Source organism: Henckelia pumila, chromosome 2 (assembly GCF_033568475.1).
Source record: "Henckelia pumila isolate YLH828 chromosome 2, ASM3356847v2, whole genome shotgun sequence".
In the NCBI taxonomy this organism is placed as follows: Eukaryota; Viridiplantae; Streptophyta; class Magnoliopsida; order Lamiales; family Gesneriaceae; genus Henckelia; species Henckelia pumila.
The window spans coordinates 102,432,500-102,453,548 of record NC_133121.1 but is presented as its reverse complement, the minus strand read 5'-3'; the positions used below and the strand labels follow the sequence as shown (position 1 = coordinate 102,453,548).

At 33.3% G+C, this 21,049-nt stretch overlaps 4 protein-coding genes across 4 annotated transcripts; 2 read left to right on the top strand and 2 right to left on the bottom strand.

Annotated features, from left to right (window-relative positions):
* The first annotated feature begins 2,370 nt into the window (after positions 1-2,370).
* Positions 2,371-3,033, top strand: LOC140885281 (2S seed storage albumin protein-like). Its single transcript, XM_073292241.1, has one exon. The coding sequence runs from the start codon at positions 2,424-2,426 to the stop codon at positions 2,895-2,897; it is 474 nt and encodes a 157-aa protein (XP_073148342.1). The 5' UTR covers positions 2,371-2,423; the 3' UTR covers positions 2,898-3,033.
* Positions 3,034-6,326: 3,293 nt separating this feature from the next.
* Positions 6,327-8,076, bottom strand: LOC140880516 (protein phosphatase 2C 37-like). Its single transcript, XM_073285035.1, has 4 exons — positions 7,486-8,076; positions 7,076-7,405; positions 6,883-6,988; positions 6,327-6,802 (listed from the first exon to the last, which is right to left on the bottom strand). The coding sequence occupies exons 1-4, from the start codon at positions 7,999-8,001 to the stop codon at positions 6,468-6,470; spliced, it is 1,287 nt and encodes a 428-aa protein (XP_073141136.1). The 5' UTR covers positions 8,002-8,076; the 3' UTR covers positions 6,327-6,467.
* Positions 8,077-11,987: 3,911 nt separating this feature from the next.
* Positions 11,988-14,563, top strand: LOC140881827 (cysteine proteinase inhibitor 6-like). Its single transcript, XM_073287430.1, has 4 exons — positions 11,988-12,284; positions 12,838-13,057; positions 13,352-13,497; positions 14,163-14,563. The coding sequence occupies exons 1-4, from the start codon at positions 12,036-12,038 to the stop codon at positions 14,298-14,300; spliced, it is 753 nt and encodes a 250-aa protein (XP_073143531.1). The 5' UTR covers positions 11,988-12,035; the 3' UTR covers positions 14,301-14,563.
* A 2,320-nt stretch (positions 14,564-16,883) lies between these two features.
* Positions 16,884-20,243, bottom strand: LOC140882557 (thylakoid lumenal 15 kDa protein 1, chloroplastic). Its single transcript, XM_073288627.1, has 8 exons — positions 20,045-20,243; positions 19,770-19,874; positions 19,559-19,654; positions 19,340-19,412; positions 18,346-18,407; positions 17,669-17,750; positions 17,255-17,315; positions 16,884-17,166 (listed from the first exon to the last, which is right to left on the bottom strand). The coding sequence occupies exons 1-8, from the start codon at positions 20,177-20,179 to the stop codon at positions 17,115-17,117; spliced, it is 666 nt and encodes a 221-aa protein (XP_073144728.1). The 5' UTR covers positions 20,180-20,243; the 3' UTR covers positions 16,884-17,114.
* Positions 20,244-21,049: the final 806 nt, after the last annotated feature.

The following is a 21,049-nucleotide window of genomic DNA, read 5'->3' as shown; positions in this document are numbered from 1 at the left end:
TTCTTTAATGTATTTTCTAATTTTTATGTTATATATTTTATATTATATGAACAAGATAAATTTTGAAAATCAACACCACTTTTATTTGAAAAAATTATTCTCGAGAATTTAATATCAAGATACATAATAAATATATTATATAATAATGAAATTTTCGATAAATGCCTATAAAATAAATAAATAATAGAAAATATATTTTATATTATTCAATAAAATAAGTTAGCTTTATAATTTTTTAATTTCACAAAATTTGTTTATTATTTAATATTATTATATTTTTAGTATATTCAGAATATTAATGTAAATATATATAATATACTTATAATTAGATAAACAAAAATAGTAAAGTGTAGGACTAGATTTCGTAAATATATAAATTAAGATAGACACATATATTGTATATTGAGAGAATAAACCAAATATGATAAATCTAACAAAATATTATTTAGAATTCATAGACATATATTGTATATTGAGAGAATAAACCAAATATGATAAATCTAACAAAATATTATTTAGAATTCATAGACATTTATGTATATAAATTAAGCTCAACAAATATAATTCCTATAATCCATGATCATATATACCAATTAGGCCCAAAACTAGGTTGGGCTAAAGCCCATCCTAGCCCCTAGTGTTGGTACGCACATGACTACCCCATGATAGATCCAAGGATAATCATTTATCAATACATGCGGAGTCCACTAAAAAATAATGGACCCCACATTTATTGATAAATATCAACCGTTAGATGTATGTGAAGGCAGTGCTTATATAGATAGGATCTAACTTACTCAAATGAAACTTGATCATATACGTTTTATTTTAATTATTTTTTCCATAGTTTGCAATCCATGTTTCGAGTTTCGACAATGAATGTAACCCAGATCCTTCCATTTGGAAAACGATTGCAAGATCATATATATTGAGATTTATGTGTTCATGTACGATGGATCAAAATCACCATATTGAATTTGAGTTTTGAGCCCTAGATTATCCCGCGGTTCAACAAAAGAACTTGTAAAATATAAAAGTTGAGTAAAAATTTGGTAATATTGCACACGAAACTATAGCTCGTATTTAAATTATGTTTGACATATGTTCTAAAAAACACTTTTAAGTTTTTTTTTTATAAAATTTCTCAAAATTTAATAATTTTATTAAAAAAATTCGAAAAATATTTTCTATAAATATTTTCTAAAAACTCTCAAACACCATCCCAATGTAAACGATCGTCGGCTTAGCCACACTTGTACAGCCCGGGTAGCCCGAAATTTTTTCAAATTTTTGTATATATAAATTTTGAAAAATTTTGGATTAATTTGGTATTAGCAATTGAAAATATTAAAGGATTCAGGAGCTCAAAGTTTTATCTCGGACAGATCAGAAATCATGGCTCCGCCACTGACGATCGATCATTCACGCTTCATGCAACTAACTACCAAGGTCCAAGGATTCAAGAAAACATTGTATTTACAAACTGATGAGATTCAAATTTATTTGAATACAAACTGTTGGCTAACTCGAATCACAATCGGGAACTTATCGTGATTGTGAATGTGAAAGCAATCGGAATTAATATACACACATACATACGACCTACAGCCTACTATGCGGTGGCCGCGCATACCGGCCGGCGATTTGATCAGTACGTAGGATCGATTTTATGCAATGTAGATGATTAAAATTGATTGCTTTTCATTGATTAGTCGTCTTTCAAAATAGTCTTACGGTATTTCGAACAGAATTTAGGGTGGAGGAAATTAAAAGTACTCGGCTTATAATTCAAACTTTGGAAGAAGCACGAGTTTATCACATACATACCAAGTCGTGTGGATATTGAATGGTCTGATCATTTACGGTTTTTTCTATATATGTTACATTGAGTGAATTTCATTTAATAATATATATAATTGTTATTTTGTAGATCTCAGATATATCCCAAAACTGATCTCTACGAGTACTAATAACATAAACATCTGTAGATGCATCTCTACATATATATTTCTAAATCTTTTTTAAAAAAACTACATCGTGAAGAAATTAAACAAAAATGGAGTTTTTAATTAAATAACAGCTCCTTGCATGTAAAAGTGGACGTGGAAGCTCGAAAACGCCCCTCTTCGCTTGATCCTATTAAAACGTGCAGAAAATTATATTAAATTTCATCTGATTTCTGTCATCGACTCTCAACACGTAAAAGGCATGCAAACTGGACGCGAAAGCTCGAAAACGCCACCCATCCACGTTTTGCCTCATCAATCAACACGTAGAAACTCATGCAAACCCACAAAAAAAAATTAAACCACTATAAAAAGCCCTTCACCGCACCTCCAAAAACTCCACTCCACTCCACTCCCACAAAAATCAAAACAAACACACAGTTTCCAGAGAAGCAAATTAAATCCCCAAGCCATATAATGGCGAAGAACCTCGCACTCGCGGCGGCTCTCCTGGTGGCCGCCATGCTAACCCTGCAGGCGGCCACCGCCAACACCTACACCACCACCATCACCACCACGGTGGTGGACGAAACCAATCCGGGGCAGCACGAACAGTGCCGCCAGCAGCTTCAGGGCCGTAAGTTCCAGTCCTGCCAAAGGTACCTGCAACAAGGAAGACAAAGTGAGTTCGAGTACGAGGAACTCATCAACCCCCGCGGCGGCGGCGGCGAGCAGAGCGGGGACCTGAGGCAGTGCTGCAACGAGATACGCAACGTGAATGAGCAGTGCCGCTGCGAAGCCATCAGGCAGGCGGTGAGGGAGCAGCAGCAGGAGGGAGGCGGATACCAAGGCGAGGGCTTCCAGAAGGTTTACGAGAGGGCTAGAAATCTTCCCCGCAGGTGCCAATTCACTCGCCCCCAGCAGTGCCAGCTCAGCGGCATCTTCGTCTAAACTCGACGAGTTTGTGGAAACCACTTACCACTCTGTTTGTGGTTGAGTCAGCTGTTCTTTTTCCCGATGAGACGCAGATTTTGTATGTGCGATAATAATAATTTCATCGGAATAATGAAATAAATAATAATGGCTAGCTGTGTCTTTCCTTCTTTTCAGAAAAATAAATCTATGTTTGTTTTCCCTTTGAACTATAAAAATGTCGAAAATAGAATTTAATTAACAAGTTAATTTGATCATCTTTAAAAAAAAATAAATTTCTGACGTTAAATTTTATATATTTGACATCGAGGGAGATGGAATTGTTAATGGTGAAACAACGAATTAAATATGGGTAAATTCGTAATTCAGTACCTAAATCCAAACACATATGTATGTTCAGTTCCTTGTTAGAAAAATATTTGTTTGAACTCCTTGGGTCCACATTTTTTTCTCGGATAAAAATGAGTACAAAACATTGAAAATAAGGTACGAATATATGATATTTTAGTACAAAATATTGAAAATCTAGTATAAAAACTAAGATTTTGAGTATAAAATTAACATGAATATTTTTATTAATAAGAAAAATATGTTATTAATATTAATATTTTTAGTATTCAAAAATCATATATTTGTATCAGATCTAACACATTTCGTACTCAAAAAACATATATTAGTGCTTTATTTCCGATATTTTGTACCCATTTTCATCAAAACATATAATTTGCCATTAATGTCAATATTTATCTATATATTTGAGTACTCAAAAATCATACATTTATACCAGATTTTCAATGTTTTGTACTGGAATATCATGTATTCGTACCTTATTTTTAATGTTTTGTACTGATTTTCATCCGAGAAAAAAATGTGGGCTCGGAAAGTTTAAACAAACATTTTTCTAACGGGAGACTGAACATGTATATTTGTTTGAATTTAGGTACTGAATGATACTTTACCGATTAAATATTTTGATACGATTTATTTTATATATTTATTACGATTTATTTTATATATTTATTACTCCAGAAAATCTGGAGAGGATCATATGGGGAGAATCACACATGTTATTAATTGTTGGCTCATATCTTGTCGTTATTAGAGAACTCGATTCCATGCATGCCTCATTTCTGTAACTTTATTCCAATCTTAATCATCCATAAAATTTCGGACTAATCACTTAAAGAAAAAAAAATCAGATTCTTCAAATTAACTACTGTTTTACCTAATTGATATATATGTATATATATTTAAATTTTAGTTTGTTACGTACTTAAATTACTAATATTATTAATTATTATCATTATAAATATATTCGTAAATATGATATTGATTTGATCACGACTGAAAAAATTGATTTGTCATGACGTAATTGATTAATTTAATGAAAGATAACGACTGAACATATATAAGAATTGGCATTTTGCATATATTCGAGATGTGGCGGATTAGTTATTCAAGCAAACACGTGATTCTAAATTAATGGACAAAGTGAATTGCTCCACTTTCTAATATAATATTTAAAAAAAATTTGTTCTAGTGTTTATTATTATTTTATAATCAGTAGGGATATGTTTGTTGAGAAGTTTCAAGTTTCAACTTTCAATTCCGGCAACAATTTTTTATTATGTACGATTGAAGAACAAAATACAATCTTTTAATTATTTGAGTTGAGAAAATTGCAAGTTCACTTTATATACTTGTATTATAATAGTTAAAAAAAAGTAAAGTTTTTTTGTGAAATGAGTCGTTCGTATTTACAATAAAAGAGTTTTTGTGATCTATTAAAAATATATATTCACGTGGATTAATTGGACCCGACTCTGAGAACCTTGGAGACGTGGCACATTTTAAATGTTCTAGAGAACCTAAAAATAATAGGAAAATGAATTAATAATAATAAATGGAAAAATATTTTATAGGACTTTGTACTATTTTGAAAATAAATTGCACCTTGCCAACCTGTGTGATATGGAACAATAGTAATCACAAGATCTATTTATTGTAAATAACTAATGTTTAGCACGTCTTCTTCTTTAACACATGACGAATTATAGTACAAATTTTTAAATAAGCACCAGCTCATTGTTTTCATAAATTCTAGACGTGGCATGATAATTGAGTAAATTGCCAAAATACCATTTTGTTAGATGCTTTAATATAATAAGTTAATAATAATGCAAACCAACTTAATTATAATGATTAAAGCAATCTCTGTGTTATTATAATGATGGGAATATCTGTGTTATTTATTTATTTATTTATTTATTATTATTATTATTATTATTATTATTATTATTTTGCAGTATATATAAGATAGAATTTTTATTTAAAGCAACAAAAGATGCAGATGGAAATATAAATAAATAATCATATATAGAAAATACTAACGATCATGTAGGCCAACTGTGCCCATTTTAGTTTATATATGACTGATACATATACATATATATATATATATGATTATGATCTAAGTGAAGGTTACGAATTGGTTTGCAAATTTGTATTTCGAATTACAAAATTGTTTCTATATTTGATTTGAAAAAAATCTTTCAAAAATGTATTTAGGATAGTTTTGTAATTTTAAATACATTTTATAACCCAATATGTGAGTTTCATAGTATACATAGTACGATTTAAATAAATATCACCAATCTGTATATCGATATTCACATTAATTATATCGATAAATTTTATTATTATATTGCATGATTTTATATTTAATAAATCATAACGTTTTGGGAATTGAAATTTTGATGATGTAATGATTGATATATAATTTATATCAATATTCAATATTTCATCACACGTACAGTTAAATTTTTCGTTTCCAAAAAAACAAATTTATAAATTAAATGTGTTCTAAAATAAATAGAATAATTTTTTATTAAACTAATATGTTTTATGTGTTCTGGAAAATAGAATAACTTTTTTTATTTTTCTATACAAACGAAGAAATAAATATTCGAATTCAAACACAAGCCAATATTAACAAATGGCATTCATGGTGTCACTTGGGCTGGCAAAAATAGAATAAAAATTGATGCATCAATTTTCACATGAATTCAAAATTTCGAGCGAATGACACATCATCATCTTTTTAAGCCATTTTTATTATCAAATACATTTCGTTATTCGGTAAACTACCCCAAATAATTCTTCGTCTTTTCAAAAGTTTTAGTTGGCCCATACCATAATAATTAGAACGTCTATATTTCAATGATTAAATTTTTATAATTAATTAATATAATATGAAAAAAGAAAGTATAATCTTTGAGAACATTTGATTAGATGAATTTTCGGTCAAAAGTTAGATTAAAAAATTAAATGTATAGACTTTTATTACTTTTTTTTTTCCTTTCGAGAAAAGACTTTTATTACTTTTGTTTTCGAGAAAGATGTGTAAATAAATAATAATAATAATAAAAAATCATAAAAATAATCGTAATCAGCAAAAATATCGCAGATATCAACATTAATTAATTATAAATAATTGCAATGGCTCTTCTTCAAGGCACGTAGAAAACACACGTATATCTTTTAAAATTAAAATAATAAATTTCACACTAGAATGACCAATTTGCCCTTTCATTGGCTTCTCCGCAAATCGACCACGACGACACTAACGTTGTCGGCACTATGGCGAGCCAAGGCTAGTTTGGTCAAAAGAATTGACGCATCCGAGCAAGCCTTGTCGGAACTCTCCCCCGCCGCCGTGTAGGTGATGTCATTTCCCGGGGATCTCGGCGGCGATCTCGGTTTACACGACTGCAAACATTTGAGCGCCACCGCGCAGGCTGTCTCGTTCGAAACCACATCCCAAAGCCCGTCGCTTGCTAATATCAAGCACTCGTCCTCCGCCGCCCGCTCCGTCACGGTAACCTCCGGCTCCGATATGACGTACGGCTTCAAATAATTATCACCTGAAGAAAACCCAGATTAGAAATGAATAGAATCTGAAATTGAATCAAGCTTTCATTGATTCGGGAAATTGAAGTTATACCGATTGCACGAGACATTGCTAAGACTCCAAGAACTCGAGGGCCGTCCCAGTATATAACTCGGCCGCCGGAATCGTTAATTCGTTTCAGTTCATCTGGTCGGTCCGGCTGTATCCAAAGCAAAATTCACGTCAATCCAATATGAACGAAACAGAATTTTCTGACAGAAAGTTGAATTACGGCAAATCAATCAACCTTGTGGTCCACGGAAAGGGGAATCGCCACGCCGTTCCGACAAAGGACGGCTCGAGAATCACCGCAATTCGAGACGATGATCTTGTCCGGCGTCACGATCGTCACGACAGCGGTGGAACCTACAGCCTCACTCTGTGGAGTCTTTAGCTCGCACCGGCAGACGGAGCCGGAGGACTCGTCCCCAGTTCTGTCGCTGGTAGACCATTCGGTAACATCTTTGTCCATTTTCGAGAAACTTTCTGACATCATTTGCTCCCACGAAGCTCCGTCGCCGCTTTCGATTTCGGTTTTCACAATTTCGTGCATTCGATCCTTGCACCTTGTCGCAACCTGAACAAAACCAATTGAAAATGAAAAATTAAAAAAAAAATCCTAATCGAGGTGCTTCGAGGCCAAGTTTCGAAGCTTACGTGCGAGCAGCCATGGCCGTCATAGACTCCGAAGAGATGAATCCCGGCCGTAAAATCAGAGGTTCGATCAGAAAAACTGGGGCATATCGCCACCGCATCTTCCATATCTCTTCTCCTTCCGCAAACAGAAGTCATCCCGTACTTTGGGCACTCAGGAACCGCCACAACAAGCTGCGGTTCCGAGGTCGATGCCGTCAAATCAAAAGATTTTGTTTCAGGCCCTTTCTCCCCAGGTACGCCATCACCGATCAATCCCTTTTCGATCTCCTTCACCTCGCAGTTCTGGACAGCGTTCGCGCACTCCCTCGGCGGAGACGCCGGAACCACCTCCTCCATCTTCTGCCGCTTCCTTCTTTCCCCGCTCTCCAGCGGATTCGCAACCGCCATATCGGTGGCCACATACTTGAACTGGTGGATCTCCAGCAACCTCCTCCTCCGAGCAGATTTCGAGCTCGGTTCCACCGGCGCCGCCGTCTCCGCCTCACCAACGTTAACTCCGAAGCACATACTCGCCATGATTACAAATCTCTTCACAATCGAAAATTCACGAAACAGACAAATCAACGAAAATTCAGAGAAACAAGCGAGATTTTATGCACATCCATGGCCACATTATAGTAATTGTTGATTGAGCGGGCAGCTGCCCGCGTGCCCACCACCGTCCCGGGCAGGAAAGTGAAACGTATCCGACATACATAGTTGGTTTGACGTAGAAACACTGAATGAGAAAACGAAGATCTCTGCCGTCCATTCAAAACTCTCTCCCCATCTTAGATCACCACGTGTTTTTGGAATATTTCGGTTGAAAACGTGGACCAATGAGAATCCAACACGAATCGAACTTAATGTGATCTACGTTTGTGGGTCCCATTAACTTTTTGTTAAAAAAATGATTTAACTTTTGGGTGAGTTGACTCCTTAAAAACTCACCGTTATCCCAATTCTTAAGTAACTTCGCCTCATCTTTATCGACACGTGTTTTACAGTGACGTGGATCCGATGCCTTTGGTCCTTTAATTTTTTTTAAAAAAAAACAATTAGCGATAAATATTTATTGGCTAAAATTGTTTTACACGTTTGCCCTAAATTTTCCTTGAGAATGATATTAATTAATATATATACCCTACATAGTCAATTTTTTCAATAAAAATATCTTAAACTTCGTATATCCAAATTACTCGAATTTAATTTAGTAAAAAAATGAAAATTATTGTAGATATTATTTAGCTTGTGATTAAACCATACATGATACATAATATTGTAAATTAACATATTTGGATAACATTTTGTACATGACACTGATCTTTTTACATCAACTGAGTTATGACAAATCAAATATGATTAAATAATATATGTCATATCATCCGCTTTGAGTGGTTCCGAATAAGCTGAATCAAACAAACAAATAAATATATAATTATTTACGCTTATGTGTAAAAATACGAACCGTTGGATGTATGATTTGAGTATTACCTATATGCTAGGATCTCATCTATCGTTAGCTATGACGGTAAGTTCTATGACTGATATTGAATGGGAGGGTCCCTTTTTTGTGTTGAACCTTATCAGATTTGTTGAAACAAATTTGCTTTCTTTTTTAAATAAAATAAAAATAAAAATCAAGAACATGATTTTCGTTGCACATGTAACATAAAAATTATACTATTCCATTATAGACTGATCAGACATAAAATTTACTCATAAATAAAATCTGAAAATTATCACAAGTTTAGATAGTGTTTGCAACCTCTAAAAATAAGTGATTATGGATATTCTCTTAACAAATCACTTTTGTTAAGAGAATATCAATAATCACTTATTTTTAAAGATTATAAACACTAAACTTTTTTCAAAAACTTTCGTATCTAAGAATAGATACCAATCAATAATTTCATTTCAAAGTACACCCTGCAATCAAGTAACCACCAAAATGTCAAGATGTACTACCCAACTTAATTATATGTTAAAATAAACTAAGGAACTTATAATTTAAATTTACTTTCGACACATTAATATCCACCGATTAATTGACTAATAAATAAATAAAATATGATTTTATTTTAAATATTATTCCGTTATATATATTTTACGCAATGTTTATATATACATGATATATTTTTCTTCGAAATAAAATAACAAAACAAATGCTCGCAGTTTAAGTTATTATATGACAATAACTTTTCACATGATCAGGTTGTTACGGCCTACGAACTTTTTAATGACAGTGAAAACAGTCATAATCACACAGGAAGTTTTGGGCTATATTGGAATATGTGCCACCGAGATCCGGCAAAAAATTTTAGGACCGGTCATCTCAGACCTTATTCATGTTCATCGGTCGTTTAATTCTGTAGCGCATAATTTAGCTAATTTTTTTGCTTCCCCCATTATTTATTTGTTCGGATAAATGATGAGTTTTTATCTTGATTGGTTAGAATTGATTATAATTGTAATGAATGATTTTAATTAATAAGATTACAAGTTTGCCTGAATTAGATTTGGATTTTCTTTTTCAGATATCGTATCTTATCTAATCGAATTATTGCCATTATGCTTATTCCCATTTCGTTATCGTTGATTCCATCATCATTTTGGTCATGACATTTGTACGATCCCAATTTTATATGCTGTTTAAATACGTTTTCACATGTTTTATATGCTTATCTCCACTCTATATAATGATATCAAGCATGAAGTTTCGAAGCACAAACCGGCCGAACTTGATTATATATTATGTCAAATTAAGAGTGACAAAGACTTCAGAGGCATGAACAAAGTAAACAAGGGCAGGTGACATCTTTGAATTTAAGGCATACATACGTATAATTAGGGGTGTTTTTTCGATATACCTTACTACAAATATTGGTATAAAAAAAATTCATACCGATACCGATAGTAAAATTTCGAAACTTTGGTACGAAAAAAATTCATATTAATACTGTATAGATACCGAAAAAAAATTCGATATACCGAAAAAATGTTTGTATATCAAAAAAATTTCGATACGTTATGCCGAAATTCCGGTATTTTAGTACGGTATGCCAACCCTACGTATAATCACTCCACAAACGAAATAAAACTAAAAATATCATACATCAATACGTACAAAATTAAAATTGATATTTACGATTTTATTTAATTCACAAACATAACCATTGTTTTTTTTATAAATTTTGTGATACTTATCTCTAGTACTCGTCGCACCTCTTGATCATCGTCTTACGAGTGATATCCGAAACATTTATCAAATAATTATAGATAAGTCACATATATATGTTTTCCCGTCGCTCAATATATCAAATCACATTAAAATAAAATGATGTTAGTTTTCTTATGATCAATGTATCAATCATCAAGACACTACACATGCACGTGCTATGATGGAACTAAGCGTATACAATAATATATATATATATATATATATATATATATATATATTATATAATTTTTAAACGATTGAATTGGAAGCTAAGAGAAGGAAACTGACATTTGGATGGTTGCAGATTAAGCCAAGTGCTAAGCTTGGAAAAGGACAGCAACACACATACATCTCTCCACGCGTAAAACTACCCACCGAATACATTTAAATCTCCATCTTCGTTCCCATTCCGAATAATAAAAAAAGACAAAAAGAAAAAGCTAGTGTTGGACTATTAAAAAAGGTGGAGTGGAGTTGACAAATATACGTTACTATGTTTGTAAGACGATTTCCTAATTCTTTTTCGATAAATCAATTTTTTTGCTTATATTTATTATAATAACAAGTAACTTTTGGTATGAAAGTAATAATTGTACGTGACTGACTCAAAAAAAATATCGATAAATCAATTTTACTTATATATTATAATAACTTTTGGTATGAAAATAATAATTGTACATGACAGACTCAAATAAAAGCGATCAGCGAAACCGTCATAACTAATTATGATTTGTGAAATATATATTATCACGAATTCATCTTTCAATCATAAAATTTTTTAATGTCATCGATTCTTTAATGAGCATTATTAAACATATGCATACGATTTGCTTACATATAAATTAAATTTTTATCTAAAATATAGTTCTATGTTTGTGCATAACAAATATATAAATTATAATAAGATTTAAGTAATTTATATTTAATGTTATGTTTTTTTTATTATTAATTTATTATTATTTATTTTATTTAAAAATAATTATAGTAATTTTGAAATAAACGTATTTTGAAGATAAAAATAAAATTTGGTATGACACAATCTATCAAAAATAGTTATTATCTATGTCTTAAATTTAATAATATTTGGAAACAAAATTAAGTATGACATAGCTTATAAAAAAATAGTTACTACTTACTATTCATACCTGAAACTTTATAATATAAAAGAGATATTATTTATTTATAAAATCAATTTTATGGTCATTTTATATTTTTTGGGGTAGAATTTAAATGAAATTTTTAACAAATTGGTTACTTAAGTGTTAAGAAAATAATTATTCAGGCATCGTTGTCACTATAAAAACCAAGATTTTGTCAGGAACTGTATACGAACGCAAATCTCCAGTGCTAAATGAGAGCGATTAATTTGTTGAATTTCCATTTCTATTTGATTCTGCTGCTTTGGTTTTCTTCATCGGCGATTGCCGTTGTTATCGATCAACCAGAGGAAAAAAATCTAGGGTTTTGCGGAAACGAAGATAATCAGCCGATTCAAATGGCTTCGACCCTCGGAGGTGTTCGCGAATCTTCCAGCTCTGAAAACAGCGCCGAGATCGAAAACATCGCCCGTTATGCTGTCCAAGAGCATAATAAGAAAGAGGTGTGCCATGCGTTTAAATGTAGTTCACCTTTTTTTTTTTCTCTTTCTCTGTCTTTTTTCCCGCTCCGATCAATCTGCTGTACTGAGGAATTTTTTTATTATTCTTGGTCCAATGGCGTTTTATGGGGTATAGGAGGAATTGGGATGTTGGTTTTGTGTTTATGAGCAAAGTTTGTATTTTGAACGAAATGGCACATCGAATTTGGATTTTTTTTTCCCCTTGAAAACGATTGAATCCACTTTCTTGTGTTATTTTTGTGTTTTTTTTTTCTCGGTTCTTCTTTTGTCGGGTAGAGGGGGGTTTTGTCCCAAATTTTCTTTCTTCTGAGTTATTTGCAGTTTTGTTATTGCTAAGAAATTTTAGGTTTTTTTTTGTTTTTTTTTTTTGCGATGTTTACTAGTGTAATAACGGAGATATTGTCGTGAAGTAGAGATATACATATTTATTAGGCGTTTTCCTCCATGCAACTACGCAAGCTGATACCTTCTTTGATCCCCGGTTTATTTCTTATCTTAATCATACGTACAAGCTATATTTCAATTTTCTTTCCAGAATTCGCTGTTTGAGTTGGCGAGGGTAGTGAAGGCGAAAGAACAAGTGGTTGCGGGTACTGTGCATCATCTTACACTCGAGATAATTGATGCTGGGAAGAAGAAGCTGTACGAGGCTAAAGTTTGGGTAAAACCGTGGTTGAACTTCAAGGAGCTGCAAGAATTCAGGCATGTTGAAGATGTTCCGTCGTTTACTTCCTCTGATCTTGGCGTCAAGAAAGGTATGGCTGCCAATTGTTCAGTTGTTTCACGATATAAGTTCATTGCTGCCTCTAGTTTATCGACCTTGTTGAACTATACACATGCTGATCTTGTTCATAGACACCTTTTCTCTATGAATGAGATAGAGTGAATGCTGTTAATTCTTTGTTTACATGCATGCTTGTGAAACGTTTTGTGGAATTTTGGTTGGCACAATAGAAAAGAAGTTCATTGCTGCCTCTAGTTAAGGAAAGACTTTTCCCCCCCTTCCCGTGGGGATTGAAAATGGTTACTAAGATTTTGTTGCAAATCAGATGAGCAGGCCTGTGGATGGCGATCAGTGCCTGTTCATGATCCAGTTGTTCAAGATGCTGCACAACATGCTGTGAAATCTATTCAGGAGAGATCTAACTCGTTGTTCCCGTATGAACTTAGGGAAATTGTCCACGCAAACGCTGAGGTAGATTTCTAATTTGATTTTTTGGCATGGATATTTATGTTTGGTATATCGCTTATTGTTTGGCTCCTGTTAATCAATGCAAGGAATCTCAAAACGAATAGACTTTTTTATGGTAGTCGTTCTTCTCAAGACATCCCTGTTTTTTGCATTTTTTTGAATTCATCGGTTCGATCAATGATTCTTTTGGCTGCCTTGTTGGTTTGTGCTATCTGCATAAATCGCTACACGTAACTTTCCTTGCTTTGTGATATAAAAGTCATGGATTGGCAAAGATCATCAAGGAGAGTAGAAGTTTTATTGTATTGATAGATGCTTTGCCACCTCTGTAACAAAAAAGTTGGGCAATTCTGTGGTTTTCAAATCGAGTGATTTATGAATTTATATTTTGGCCATTTTACCGGAGTCCAGTGAAATGATGCTATATGATATAGTCCAGCATTTCATTAACTGATCTTGGTAGAAACTTACCCTATCTCATGGCAACAAAAAAAAGGCTTCTTGATGTAGTCATTTTTTTTTCCGAACATTTAGTTAATGTACATCGAAAACGTACTGCCATATATGATAGAAAATGCACTTCCATACACGAGTGTGTGCAAGTTTATAAAATCGCTTGCAAATAAGATGATAATTATCATCACTTCTGTCCAACTCTCCTGTACTAGGTGGACGATGCATCTGCAAAGTTCGACATGCTCCTCAAGGTGAACAGAGGAGGTAAAGAGGAGAAGTTCAAAGTTCAGGTGCATAGAAATAGTGAAGGCAATTTCCTGTTGAATCAGATGGAGACTCACCACTCTTAACTGCTGAACTGGTGTCGACACTGGCTGCTAAACTTTCTAACAATAAAGGGCCGTGTCCGAATAAACGCGCGTATTAAGTAATTCCTCGTACTGGGCTACTGGCTGATTACTTTCATCAAAGGTCATGTTATCTAAGGATCTTAGATTGTGTTGTATGGTCTGTGTAAACTTTTGGCTTAGTTGTTGTTTTGTAACTTTGTTGATGAAAGTTGCCCTTGGTTCTGTTTTAAATTTATAATATTAATATTTACCATTAAAATGAATGTCGTGTCTTATTTATTTTGAAATTACAATTTCGTAAATTTTTCTTGTGTGTGTTTTTTGGGGTTCTCGGAAATTCAAATACGGCTTCGTGAGCTGAAGCAGACTGGACCCGAGTTTTATATTATCAGTTGATGGGGTCGCCTCTGTTGTAGTGCTGTTAACCACAACTGGCCCTTAGGAAAATGAAATTTCGTGAAAAAAAAACAAGAGCAAGAAAATGACTTAACTTTATACTAAGCAAATAGTAGTCGAGAAAATCACATCTTTGCTTTGATGTACAAATGTTTCATTTATAATTTTAATGGAATGAATAATTCATTTGGGAGCACGTGTGGAGTTGTATTTTAATCCATTTGTTTGTTTGGATTGACCCATTTAACAATAAAAAATTTGAAATTTTAACTGATTTTTTTTTTACGCACCGCATCAAATAAATCAAAAATCAAGCTAGAGATTCTAGTCTTGGTAAAAAAAAATTAATTATTATTATTTTAAATGCTTCGCTTGCATTTGTGTGTGTAGTCTGTAGACCACATAACCTCCCAATCGATTCCTCATAAGTATTTGATAGTAACATGGGAACAGTCGTATGCAAATTTCAACATCATCCCTATTGAAACGTCGGGATCCATGCATCTTGTTTTGTTATTTTCATGATAACATTATGCTTTTCAATTAATTTTTAGTAGTTTTTTTAATTGTTACGTCGTACCATTTGATGTTATGGGTAAGTAATAAGTGCGATTTAAATATGGATGAATGATTTAAAAACTACCGTTTAGTGTTATGGATAAGTAATAAGTACGATTTAAATATGGATGAATGATTTATAAAGATGAATAATTAATATACTATCTGATATATTTTTAAGTTGTCTGATTATTATATATCTTAAATATCATTGAAAATTTTAAATCAATCATTGTTGTCAAATAATATAATTGTTGACGTACTTTTATCATATGTATTTGATCTCACCATTCACCATAGCATTAAAAAAACATGGCAAAAATAATATAATTTTAAAATTAATATCACGATTTATATGTTAGATAATGATTTTGATGACAAATACATACACGCATTGCACATACCTACCCTATCAACGTCTACTTTTCAGAATTATTAATTTTTTGGATTATGATTAAGTCAATGCTCCATGAATTAATTAGCAAGTGAAATTATATGTCTATAACTGTATAACATATGGTTGAATTAAATATAGAGTTGCTTGTTTATATATATTCAAATGAAATTGAAGAAAATTTCTTATCTTCACTGAATATTTAAGTACATTCTTGTAGTACTTCAAGTTGAGACATGATCAATTGTCACTATTCCATGCAATCTCGATCCTATGAAAACACGAGCGTACAATATCTCAATAAGAACAAGTGAAAATCCAATTCAAATAACTGATATCAAAGGTAAAATATATACGAGGCCAAACCAACTCTTTGTAACTCACTGATTCTTGAAAGGATGAAGGATTTCTCGTCGAGTATTTCGGGAAAGCGGGACTGGACTGATGCTCCATTTGCAGTGTTCGAAGAGGAGAAGTGTGTGCATGAAGTGAAAAAGGGGGGGGGGGATTTTTATCATTTATGAAGGGTGAATTGAATTGCACGAATGCTACAGAATAATTGATCAAAAGGTGTGTTTTGGTTGGTAGTTTTGTGCTGTGGTTTCTCTCATTTGGCCATTCTCAGGGTTCTTTGGCTTCTTAAAACAACAATTTGTATTACATATATAATGATATCTTAACCTAATCAAATGTTTGAAGAAATATATTCATCTAGAAGACTAATAAACTGTTTAGGATCTTATCTTGTTTAGTATAAGCAATCATTAAAGTCTATCATCCACCCAAAATAAAATAATAAATTTCAACTTTTTTGTTAGATAGATATGCCACGACTCAAAGTGAAGTACTACTCCTAGACAGAAAACCAACGGTTAACTCAAAGAAGATCATGGTAATATTTCTGTCAATAATTGAAACACATTAACTTTTGCGACATCGTCTCACTGTTTAATTTTGTAAAAGAATTCATGCTTGATCCGACTCATGTATAGTCTGTATAGTGAATGGAATGCCAGTAACAATCTTTATTTTTCCCCAGGTTGTATGTTGAATCAAACTAATATATTGAAACATTATGACAAAAAATCAAAACTAAAGTTTATCAAGAATCACCTAAAAGGGGGAAGAACATTCCATTTTCCTTTGGTTTTCTATGTCTTGTGTCAAACACGCATGTACTTTGAAAGATTTGAAATTTTGAAACCCACTTGGAGTTGTTTATGTAAGCAGGCAGGCCAAGTTTGAAAAAGTATTAGACCAAATTATAGGAGACAAACATTAAATTATACAGTAAATTACAACAGTCTGAAACCTAACAATTCCTTAATTTACAAATATAACAACGATATTAAAATTGAACGATTTGATAAAAGGTACGCACATAGAACATGAGGTAGTTCATAGCAGGCTCAGAGTGTCGTCTCCCACAAAGGAAAATGGAAATTATGTACCTCCGAAAGGGCATGTTACCTACAAAGCAACGTCTCTCGTGTCTCATTACCTGTTACTGGATTCACCCTATCAAGAAAACATGAAAACCACACAGTCAAACACGAGCCTTGCTGTGCGAAAGAGGTAATGGCAAGATCCACTTGTGAAGCATTACCCGTCGGCAACTTTACATAGGTACACTCGTTGGTCGTCTCTTAATGGAACATCGGTAAAGTCTGATAGGTACCAAACACAACACAACAAATATCAGAGAAATCCAGGAAAAAGATGTGATGATCAAGGGTTTGTTCTACAGTGTTCTCACGCTGAGTATATTGAATACCACGATAACATTCCGGGAATTGATTAGAAAAGATGATATTGGAGATTAGAACTGAAAATAATGGAAATCGGAACTAGAGTTCCCGACCATGAAATGACATTCCAAAAAGAGCAAACTTGGAATCAAACAGAGTTCCATAGTTTCACATGGGAGAATGGATATGGTTATAGGAATAAGGGTTAAATAAAGTTGTGGAACAAGAATATACAAGGAAAACATAAGTTATGGTTTATATTTCTCCTATACCTGCACCTGTGATGTTTGAACCTTTGAAAGATGTATTTCCCGTTGCAAGAGCTCCTTCCAAGTTAGCATTGCTCAAATTTGCCTATGTATACATGATTTCATATCATATGAAGTCACTCGAACATGCGACATTATATTTTGCAAGCAAGAAATTGCATTCTCCTCAAAAAGTAGATTCTTTAATATAATTTCTCTGATGCAATCAATCACTAATAAACTAAATCCCAAGAAAAAAGGTTCAGTTGGATGATTGTTCGCTCTTGAATGCATGATGGGCAAACAAGGCTTCCATCACTCCAAACCTCCTAATCTATCCTCCAAGTGTACACAGAATTTATGCCTCAGATATGAAGTAAAATGCCCATGTTTGCTCTAACAACCATGGTGCATATTTTGGTGCAGAGGCGGTTCAAAGTTGTAGATGCATCTCTCTGCAGCTTTTGAAAACAAGTTGAAGAATATCCAAATAGATTTTGTTGATGAATTTAAAGTTAAACTGCATCTTCCAAAACTTTCGCCCTATCATCTTCATGTTTGTCGCTACAAAGGGCCTACAGTTATTTCACCCACCTTTTAATACATAAGTATAGGTTGGTAGAATAATTCTTTGCATGTTGAAACAACAGACTAAGGAGAAAACCATAAAACAGAATTCTTCTGCAAAGAGTATCTAGCACCTTGGTTACATTGGCTAAAGAGAAATCTGCACCTCTAAGGTCAGAATCAGAAAGATCAGCGCCTGAGACATCATAAAAATAATGAAAGTTAATGATAAAAATCAAAAATAAAAATCAAAACTAGGTTAATAAGAAATGAAGCCAGAACTAATATGCTTGGTGCAAATCAAACACCTTTGCAAATTTGACCGGTGAAATCTATTTGGAAACAGCTGGTAGCCGTTGTTTGTGTCATTTTGTGTACCTTGTGTTTCATTCCTATTATAGTTTGCACCTATAGTACAGCTGAGGCATTGACAGAGGAGAGTATGAAACAAACTCTACCAAGACGAAAATGTATAGAAACCTTGGTTTTTAACTTCGCTCCAATATAAGGTCTCGTCAACTTTAAAGAAGTGCCGATTCAGCAGTCCTATTTTATGTGTGATATCAGTGATAGTACCTGCTAAGCAGATAACCAAGCATAGAGACTCAAGGAGTTTATTTAAGAAGTCATCAGTTTCATATAAATCTCAGATATTGATAAATCTCCGCCCACTCCATGTCAACACTTAATCCAAAACCCCACCAAAAAAAATTAACAGAAATTTCTTCCAACTCCCCTGGTCCCTTTTCCTCAGCGTTATTCCTCAAGGATCTTCCCAGTCAGACACAAAAGTACTGACACAATATAAAAAAGAATTAAAAAGTTCAACTACTGCACAATACCATAATCTAACTAAGGGGTGAAGCATGAATATACGGGGTTTGATTTGATAAACTATCATCTATAACCAAGCATCAGAAGATGCACTGTACCAAGAGTTACATTTCATAAGAGTTTTTGGTGTGTATATGACCAGTGCATGAGTGGAGGATTGATTTACACTCAAATTTTAATTGATTAATTCAAATCCATCAGTTGTTTGACAATAAAACTTTGCTCGACCAACATAAGCTAATGAGTGTATCACGCCCATCACTTGACACATTTACAATTGAAAAAACAAACTACCTGTCAAATCCGCATCAAAGAAGCTTGCTCCTAATAATTTGGCACCTTTGAAATTGGCCTGTCGCAGTATTGACTGGAACAAAACCACCAAATTAACTCAACCCGGCATTGATCTCTTGTACAAGCATAAACAAGAAGATCGAAACGCATGACAATGCAAGCCATGATCGTTCCTAAAATTCAAGATCACAGATGGAAATGATTTGAAGTGATGCATACCGTCTTGAAATCTTGTTTGATCAATTCTTTCCCGCTAAAATCTTTCCCAGTAAGATCTTGTCCCCTAGTTACTCCAGCCCCATAAGGGCCTCCACCCTTTTTCCCACATCAGTCATAGACCGAGTCAGACCAGCAAACCATCAACTTACACAGCACACAACATTCAGTGGTGAAATTCAAATCCAACTTTCCCCGTAGAGAAAAGCTTTACCTTAAATGCAAGGGCCGGATTGGAAGCCAAAACAACAGAAGTTGTTAACACCGCAATTAAACTCACTTTAGAAATAGACTCCCATAAACTCCGCGTTTCGACTCCCTGCAAGCAAGAAATAGATGTAACATGAGAGAAAATTGTTCCATATTTCTCATGGGATCCTAGCGTGGACCAAGATTTATCCAATATACACCCTACTACACCAAAATTTGTAAAATTCGCAACCAAGTTCGAATCTTTTTTCATATGGGTCGCCACTGATTGGAATGTACCTGCGGCGCATGATGGCCGGGCAAAGAGATAGAAGGGATGAGGGATTGGGTCGAGTTCTGTTGCAGAAAACTAGCTCTTACAGGGTTCCAAATTGCGGGTACTTTGGCGCACAAACAGAGGTTCAGAACCGCCATCGATCGATCAGTGCTGATGAGGCAGCAGCTACTGCTTCTGTTTCGGATAATCCATACAATCAGCTTGGAGCATGATTTATGGTTAATTTCATTCCCACCCATAAAGTTTGTATAATTTCATATGCACCGCAAATTTCTCTGAATAAAATAGCACATTTACCCCTTCTACAGAGTTTTATGCTTCTTGAAATAAAGTTTTCAGTCAGTTTTTAATCACCTGAAATTTTTAAAAAATATTTCGATTATGAGATTTTTGTACCATTTTAGATCATTCTTTTCAGAACGATAGTTGTAAATGGTATTAATAAAGAGTTATTTGCATCAAATATCCCAGTGAAATATTGAAAATGCACACTTCTCTCCTGTGAAATTTTAATAAGCATCTTCAACCCTGAATTTTTATGAAATTAGCACACTCGTCCCTTCAGATGAGTGATTGTTGCTAAATATTTATAATTGGATAGCAGGATAAAGTAATAATATTTTTTTAGAAAATAAAGTAATTAATGATAATACATTTAAAATAAAAAATAAAAATTAATAAAACAAAAAATGTTTGCTAAATATTTATAATTGGATATTTTATGGGTTGAATAGATTTAAAAATTATATTCTCAGGAGGTCAAATATGCATTTTTAATATTTCACATGGGTATTTGGTGCAAAAAAAAAAATCAAAATGTTTGCCCAGTCGCATGAGGGGCGCGTGCGCAACAATCACCCATCTGAAGGGGCAAGTAACGACCCACTATATCAAGAGAGGTCTTTTCAGCGTGCTTATGTCCTCACTCACACGCACCACGCTTAACTTTGAAGTTCTTATATGATGAGCTTCCGAAAAAAAGATGCAACTTCTTGATATGAGCAGTA

What these genes read in the sequence shown, in the direction of transcription:
- LOC140882557 (XM_073288627.1), bottom strand. Translation starts at nt 20,179, where the DNA reads ATGGCGGTTCTGAACCTCTGTTTGTGCGCCAAAGTACCCGCAATTTGG. An exon ending in CCGGCCATCATGCGCCGCAG is followed by an intron (nt 19,875 to 20,044) that starts GTACATTCCAAT and finishes TCTTGCTTGCAG; the next exon opens with GGAGTCGAAACGCGGAGTTT. An exon ending in CTATGTAAAGTTGCCGACGG is followed by an intron (nt 17,167 to 17,254) that starts GTAATGCTTCAC and finishes TTTTCTTGATAG; the next exon opens with GGTGAATCCAGTAACAGGTA.
- LOC140881827 (XM_073287430.1), top strand. Translation starts at nt 12,036, where the DNA reads ATGAGAGCGATTAATTTGTTGAATTTCCATTTCTATTTGATTCTGCTG. An exon ending in AAGAGCATAATAAGAAAGAG is followed by an intron (nt 12,285 to 12,837) that starts GTGTGCCATGCG and finishes TTTTCTTTCCAG; the next exon opens with AATTCGCTGTTTGAGTTGGC. An exon ending in TTGTCCACGCAAACGCTGAG is followed by an intron (nt 13,498 to 14,162) that starts GTAGATTTCTAA and finishes CTCCTGTACTAG; the next exon opens with GTGGACGATGCATCTGCAAA.
- LOC140880516 (XM_073285035.1), bottom strand. Translation starts at nt 8,001, where the DNA reads ATGGCGAGTATGTGCTTCGGAGTTAACGTTGGTGAGGCGGAGACGGCG. An exon ending in ACGGCCATGGCTGCTCGCAC is followed by an intron (nt 7,406 to 7,485) that starts GTAAGCTTCGAA and finishes GGTTTTGTTCAG; the next exon opens with GTTGCGACAAGGTGCAAGGA. An exon ending in AGCAATGTCTCGTGCAATCG is followed by an intron (nt 6,803 to 6,882) that starts GTATAACTTCAA and finishes GGTTTTCTTCAG; the next exon opens with GTGATAATTATTTGAAGCCG.
- LOC140885281 (XM_073292241.1), top strand. Translation starts at nt 2,424, where the DNA reads ATGGCGAAGAACCTCGCACTCGCGGCGGCTCTCCTGGTGGCCGCCATG.